This window comes from Capsicum annuum, chromosome 7 (assembly GCF_002878395.1).
Source record: "Capsicum annuum cultivar UCD-10X-F1 chromosome 7, UCD10Xv1.1, whole genome shotgun sequence".
NCBI classification, from domain to species: Eukaryota; Viridiplantae; Streptophyta; class Magnoliopsida; order Solanales; family Solanaceae; genus Capsicum; species Capsicum annuum.
Window position 1 is genome coordinate 5739745 of NC_061117.1, and position 8081 is coordinate 5747825.

General features: G+C 30.7%; 1 protein-coding gene across 1 annotated transcript; it reads right to left on the bottom strand.

The window, feature by feature from the left end:
* Positions 1 to 5769: 5769 nt before the first annotated feature.
* On the bottom strand, positions 5770 to 7828 carry LOC124900001. The gene is made up of 2 exons (XM_047415142.1): positions 6814 to 7828; positions 5770 to 6218 (listed from the first exon to the last, which is right to left on the bottom strand). Exons 1-2 carry the CDS (start codon positions 7118 to 7120, stop codon positions 6181 to 6183), a joined length of 345 nt encoding a protein of 114 aa, XP_047271098.1. The 5' UTR covers positions 7121 to 7828; the 3' UTR covers positions 5770 to 6180.
* Positions 7829 to 8081: the final 253 nt, after the last annotated feature.

Below are 8081 nucleotides of genomic sequence, written 5' to 3' on the forward strand. Positions count from 1 at the left end.
TTGGTACCAAAGTGCAAAACCTCAAGGGGTTGTTTGGTTCTCTGGTAATTAAGTTACAGAGTATTTTAAGGTAGGGAGACTATAATATGATGATTGATAGACTTAATTAATCTAGATGTTCACTGTCTATGTCACTTGCTTTCTCACCTTGAAACTTTAAAAATTATGATATTTGTCTTACTCCGTCACTATGTTGGATATATAATCAATGATAAATGACATTATCTCTTAATTGTACATTTACTTTACAGCTAACAGGAGGTTAAGAAGAGCACTATACAACTGATGGAAAAGACATTAGTCAATATGTGAATAATTCAATCTCCTTGTAAAGACACTGATATTTTAGCGCATATAAGAAAATGTATCAATCGCCATCAGATATTTTGTGTCAATATGTATATAAATCCAATGTTATCTGCAATATTACATATACACATTTGCCTGCATCAGTCATATTAGCATGTAAATTTTTACTATTAGCTTTATATTTTTTCATGATACACTGCTTCATTTTTTGATAAATTTCTTCACCGCTACTTTCTCCGTTTCAAAAAGAATGACCTACTTTAACTTGGCATAAAGTTCAAAAAAAAATAAAGAAGATTTTTGAATCTTGTGGCCTTAAATTAAAGTTGTGTTAAATGTACCAAAATGTCCTTTAATCTTGTATTCCTAAACATGTCATGTGAAAATTGAAATTAAAATATTGTCAAAAAGGAAAAGAGATCATTCTTTTTTAAACGGACTAAAATAAAAAGGAGGTCATTCTTTTTAAACAGAGGGAGTATCATTTTGCAAGGAATTGAAAAGTCAACAATCACTTGAAATATTAAATGTTGGGCCTACGCTCAGCACGGGCCTTGTCCATCGAGGAAATTGCATGTTATAGACCCAAATATAGGTGGCTTTAGATATTTTACCCCAATAAGAAATGCCTTTAAACAATAATTTTTCTTACTTTTTAAGTATAGTACAAGTACCATTTTACCTCTCTACACCTCAAATATATTTTTAAAACTTTTCATACTTATTTCTCTCAAATTTTAGTTTTTATTATTTTCACTTTTTATTTTTTTCTTAAATTTATTATTCTATTTTTTATTATTTTCACTTTTTTCTCTTTAATTTTATTATTTTCACTTTTTATTTTTTTTTCCTTTAATTTTATTTTCAAGTTTTAATTCATTTGTCTCAACCTTTATTTTTTTCTCTTATTTTTTTTCTCAAGCATTATCTATTTTTTTTTTAATTCATTTGTCTTTAACCTTTATTTTTCTTTTATTTTTGGTTTTATCAGTTCTCTTTTTTTCCCTCATTTTTCTCAAACTTTATTTTTATTTTTACTCTCATTTTTTATTTTCTCAATTTTTTAAATTCTTCACTTTTTTCTTAATCTTTATTTTTTTCTTGCCTCTTTTTCTCACTTTCTTTTTTTTATTTCTCTATTTTGTTTGATCGTTTTTTTCTTTTTCAGTTCTCTTTTTTTCCCTCATTTTTTTCAAACTTTATTTTTATTTTTCCTCTCATTTTTATTTTTCTCAACTTTTTAATTCTTCGCTTTTTTTCTTGTTCTTTATGTTTTTTCTTTCCTTTTTTTTCTCAATCTTTTTTTTATTTCTATATTTTGTTTGATCATTTTTTTCTTTTTTATCAACTTCTATTATATTTTGCTAATAAATAAAAAATTGAATAATCCGCAACGGGATCTTCTTTTTTTGACAACAACAATAACAACAAACCCAGTGTATTCCAACAAAGCAAATTTAAGGGCATGAATTGTTGTTACAAAGTTCTTTGAAAATTCTTGAGATAAGTCGTGTCTCTAAGGCGAGAGTTGTAGAATATCCCAAAAATAAAGACATAATGTTGTAGTGTAAACTCTTGTCCATGGGGAATAATTTATTATTTGAAAGTCCTTGAGCAAAGTCTTGCCTCTAAGGCAAGAGTTGTAGAACATTCCATAAATGAAGACATAATGTGATAGTGTCAACTCTTGCCCGTGGGGCATAATTTATTATTTGAAAGTCCTTGAGCTAAGTCTTGCCTCTAAGGTAAGACTTGTAGAACATCCCATAAATGAAGACATAACGTGATAGTGTCAACTCTTGCCCGTGGAGCATACTTTGTAATTTGAAAATCTTTGAGCCAAGTCTTGCCTCTAAGGCAAGAGTTGTAGAACATCTCATATATGAAGACATAACGTGGTAGTGTCAACTCTTGCCTGTGGGGCATAATTTGTAGTTTGAAAGTCCTTGAGCTAAGTCTGGCCTCTAAGGCAATAGTTGTAGAACATCTCATAAATGAAAACATAACGTGGTAGAGTCAACTCTTGCTTGTGGGGCATTATTTATAGTTTGAAAGTCCTTCAGCTAATTAAGTCTTGCCTTAAAGGCAATAGTTACAGACAGGGGCGGATCTATTCATTGCCGTGGGGTGGCACGCCACCCGCAAAATTCGACAAAAACTCTCTATATATATATAGGTATATATACACTGATTTATTCAAATAATAAATCTGTCACTCATAATAACAAAGTGATATCTAGAGCAAGTGGTAGAGATGTGTTTTGAAGAGCCCAAAGGTCGCGGGTTCGACCTCTGCTGGCAGCATTACTTTTTTAATTAATTTTTGTTGGCTGTTAAGCCATTCATCAAACTTCAAACAATTGTTAGGCCATGGGTCCCAAATAACAAAAATAAAAGACAGGCCCAGCCACATACAAATGACCCGAAAGAGTGTAATAACATTACACATTATTTTCAATTGGCTTTCCATTTTCTACATCAGTGCCAAGAGCATTCTTTTGTAAATTATTCTTGTTCTTGCTCCTCTTTGTTCATCAATCATTCCTAGCCAAGAATCTTCTTTGCAAGAAGGTAAGATCTTATTATTTCTTTTCTTGAAGCAAATTATGAAATTTTGTAAGGGATCAATCATGCAACTCAAGCACATGCTGCTAATTAAGTTGACTTAGCTGCTAATTAAGTTGACTTAATTAAATAATTAATTATTGTTTTGACTTTTTTTTTAATTTCATTAGTTGTTAAAAATAATTTAATCTCTCTCATCCATACTTTGATAATATATTCATACACATATCAATTATTATATATCAATTCTAAACTTTGGCCAAAAAGATTGACACAAATACAAAAATGTAGGAAAGGACAAAAATTAGTGTGATCAATATTTAAATGATTGTTTAGTATATTACATAGAGTGTGATGTATTTACAAATGTAAGTAATGATGTCATCACTGATCGTTTTCATAATATGAAAACTCGTCGTGGGCAATTGTAATGAATTATGGATATTATGATATTAGTAATATTATTAAAAGTTTAAGTTTGGTCATTTTATTACTGTTCTTTTATTATTGATTGATTTGTTAATTGTCCTATAGACCAGAAAGATAAATAATCTGATTGAATTATCGATAAGTTTACTTGGCACCCGGTGAGTTCGAATCCTGAATCCGCCTTTGGTTGTAGAACATCTCATAAATGAAAACATAACGTGGGAAAGTCAATTCTTGCCCATGGGGCATAATTTGTAGTTTGAAAGTCCTTGAGCCAAGTCTTGCCTCTAAAACAATAGTTGTAGAACATCTCATAAATGAAAACATAACGTGGTAGAGTTAACTCTTGCCCGTGGAGCATAATTTTTAGTTTGAAAATCCTTGAGCCAAGTCTTTTGCCTCTAAGACAATAGTTGTAGAACATCTCATAAATGAAAATATAACGTGGTAGAGTTAACTCTTGCCCGTGGGGCATAATTTGTAGTTTGAAAATCCTTGAGTCAAGTCTTGCGTCTAAGGCAATAGTTGTAGAACATCTCATAAATAAAAACATAATGTGGTAGAGTCAACTCTTGTCCGTAAGACATAATTTGTTGTTTGAAAGATCTTGAGCTAAATTTTATCTCTAAGGCAATAGTTGTAGAACATCTCATAAATGAAAATATAATGTGGTAGAGTCAACTCTTGCTCGTGGGCATAATTTGTTGTTTGAAAGTCCTTGAGATAAGTCTTGCCTCTAAGACAATAGTTGTAGAACATCTCATAAATTAAAACATAACGTGGTAGAGTCAACTCTTGCCCATAGGGCATAATTTATTGTTTGAAAGTCTTTGAGCTAAGTCTTGTCTTTAAGACAATAGTTATAGAACATCTCATACATAAAAACATAATGTAGTAGAGTCAACTCTTGCCTGTACAGCATAATTTGTAGTTTGAAAGTCCTTGAGCTAAGTCTTGCCTCTAAGGCAATAGTTGTAGAACATCTCATAAATAAAAATATAACGTGGCAGAGTCAACTCTTGCCCGTCGGGCATAATTAGTTGTTTGAAAGTCCTTGAGCCAAGTCTTGCCTCTAAGACAATAGTTGTAGAATATCTCATAAATGAAAACATAATGTGGTAGAGTCAACTCTTGCCCGTGGGGCATAATTTGTAGTTTGAAAGTCCTTGAGCTAAGTTTTGCCTCTAAGGCAATGTTGTAGAACATCTCATAAGTGAAAACATAACGTGGTAAAATCAACTTTTGCCCGTGGGGTATAATTTATTGTTTGAAAGTCCCTGGGCTAAGTCTTTCCTCTAAGGTAAGAGCTATAAAACATCTCATCAATCAAAATACAATGTGGTAATGTCAACTCTTGCCCATGAAACATAACTTGTTGTTTGAAAATCATAAGTCTTGCCTCTACAATGTAGTAGTGTCAACTCTTGCCCATGAAACGTAGCTTATTGTTCAAAAGTTGTAAGTCTTGCCTTTATAATGTGATAGTGTCAACTCTTGCTCAGGGGATGTAACTTGAATGGAAGAAATCAAAGATAAGAACAAAAATAATAAAAAATGCGAAAAAAAAAGAAAATGAAAAAAATATTTAAAAAATAAAAATCAAAGAAAATGTAGAAGCTAAGAGAGAATAGTAAAAAAATAAAGGTTGATAAAAAAAAAGATTAAATAAAAATAAAGATCGAGAAAAAATTTAAAAAGAAAAAAAAGAAAAAAGAAAATCAAAGAAAAATAAAAAAAATTCTTTTTATGAAAATAGACGTTGAAAGATATAAAGAAAAAAATTAAACGTGAAGAAAAACTAAAAAGAACAAAAAAAAAAAAAAAAAAAAAAAAAAAAAAAAAAAAAAAAAAAATCAAAGTAAAATTAAAAAAAATAAAAATAAAAGTTGAAAGATATAAATATGGAGTTGTTATTCATTATGAGGATCATTTATGTAATTTACTCTATTGATCAGGGATAATTTTATCCCAAAAGATATTAGTTAATAGAAAAAGGCTATTTTAAGAAAAAAAAATTTATTTGATGCTAAAATTTGAAAGTCACGCTAATTTGGATCTATTTTTGCGATTTACCCTTGCCCATCTAGTTCCTTTAAGTTGAAAATTTTTACCACAAAATGAAAATTGTAAAAACATTTTAAAGGGCCCCTTGTATTATTGAACACTATTCTAGACCTTACCATTTCAATAATTTGCCAAAAAAGTCCATCTTTAGACTTGTAAGATGCTCAAATGTGTACGTCTATATCAGCAAATATTTCACATTACCTTATATCTCCTCACCCCAATAAAACTTATCAAAATGTCAATCTAAAAAAAAAAAAAGAAATAAAAAAGAAAAACTCAAAACCTTACTTCGTTAGTATATTTTTATTTATCACATTTTACTACATAAAAATTATTTTTAAAAATTAAATTAATAATTCCCTTCTATAACCCTAAAAATCATGGAAAAAAAGATACTAGTAAAAGACAAAGGACAGTTTGATACACCAATCTTATGTTATGCAAAAGATTTGTCGAAAGATTGGATTATAAAGGTCTATATATATAGGTTTATCCTGTATTCCCCCATGAAATTAATTTCATGACTTGAAACTATAATTTTTCAATCACATGATAATACTTTTACGAATTACATTAAGATAGCGATACTGACTCTCTTCTGTAACCCTAAAAAATCATGGGAAAAAAGATATTAATAAACGACAACAGATAGTTTGATACACCAATCTTTTGATATGCGCAAGATTCAAAGAAAAATTCAATTATAAAAGTCTATTGTATACAGTTTTATTCTGTATTTTCATATGAGATTATTTTCGCAACTTAAAACTGTAATTTTCTAATCACATGATAATAGTTTTACTTTACTAATTACATCAAGACAGGAATACTGTCTCTCTTCTGTAACCCTACAAATCATGGAGAAAAAAAATATTAGTAAACGACAACGAACAGTTCGGTACACCAATCTTCTGTTATGCATAAGATTCAAAGAAAATTGAATCTTTATCTTGTATTTCTACATGCAATAATTTTCACAACTTGTAACAATAATTTTACTAATTACGTCAAGATCTCATCCCACTAAACCTTATCAAGAAAACAATCCAAAAGAACCAAAACCCCTTTTCAACTTGGAAACAAAAAAAATACTCTCTTGAAATTTTGCAAAAAATGATCACAAAAGAGATGGAAGTAGTGAAGAACTTGGTTGTTGAAAGATACATGGGAAGGTGGTATGAAATTGCCTCATTCCCATCAAGATTTCAGCCAATAGATAGTAGACACGTAATTTTATTCGTCCAAAAAAATTATACGCACACATACACTAGAAACACCATGAACACACATACACAGACCTCCATTTATGTGCTTATTCACTAAAGAATACACACTATCACAAATCACACATTCATCCACCACAAAAAGAGAACACAACATGCACACATTACTGATTCACACCGAAAAATGCACACACCATCACAGAGAGAGGAGAATACATACGCATAGATCGGGAGAGAGAGAGAGAGAGAAACAGGCGTTGATTTGACCATTTCCAGAGAGTTTCTCGCCGGAAACCCATCGAAATCGTCACTAGGAAGCTCCGGCGATCACTATTGGTCACTGTTGCGGCGAAAACCGCCGGAAAACAGCCATACCAACTTTGTTCCGACCAAATCCATGTCGAACAGCCACCTTTTTTGTTCCGGCGAGATTTGGTTAAATCCGGTGGGATCTCGGATATGAATTTTCTCGATTTTTCAATTTCAGTCTCGGCTTGTTTTGCTATTTCTTCTTCTGCGGGGTTCATATCTGTCCGGGTCTTTATTTCTCGATATCGAGTTGGATCTTTGTGGTTGTTGAGGCTTGAGTTGAAATTATCGAAAGCGAATTTCTTTATTTTATCAAGCAGTATTCTTCGAAAGTTTCTAATCGAGATCAATTTTTAATCTCTGCTCTTTTATTTTCTTGTTTATGATATATCCTGTGTTATGGATTGAATATTTTTGTTGATTGTTTGATCTTTATTGGTGGTGAATAATTGCTTGATTTTTGATTCATTGTTGATTCGGTTGATTATGTATAACGTGATGAAATGATATACCATTTGATATTTGAAATTGGTAATTTGAAGATAAATTGGGGCTGGGAATTAAACAATTGAAAGAAGCTAATATTGATTTTGTTTTGATTCATTGATGATTATTTAATTCGGAATGAGTATCATATTGTTAAATATAATAGTATCACGATGGATTAAAATTAGTAGGCAAACGATAGGTTGGGTAGGCAAATTTAGGGATTGTAGATTGATGGAATGTTTGAAATGTGTGTTGAATAATTTTTTGTTTTATCTTATTTGACTCAATTGTACTCATTTTGTCGGAAAATGCTTCGAGATATCTGTATTATTTTATTCGGGGAATACTCCAAGAAAGTTGTATGCAAAGTAGGTTCGTGATCAAGGTCCGAGGCATCGGGTAAAACATTGGAGCGTAGCTTAGAATTAGTTTAGAATAAAGTAGGTTTACATTTTTACATTTTTTTTATTTCGATTTGTAATAATCGAACTTGACATTAACTTTTTTTTGGATTTTTGTTTGTTTGGTTTGTTTGTGTTTTGTGGTTTATTCACTTCATAGTGTTAAATTAGTCGATATACTCCACAAAGCGACAGTGGTCGAATCACGGAATCGAGGGGTGTCTAACATCTTTTCCTCGGTCAACAGAATTTCTTATCTGAAATCTCTATTAGCAAATCAGTTTAAAGA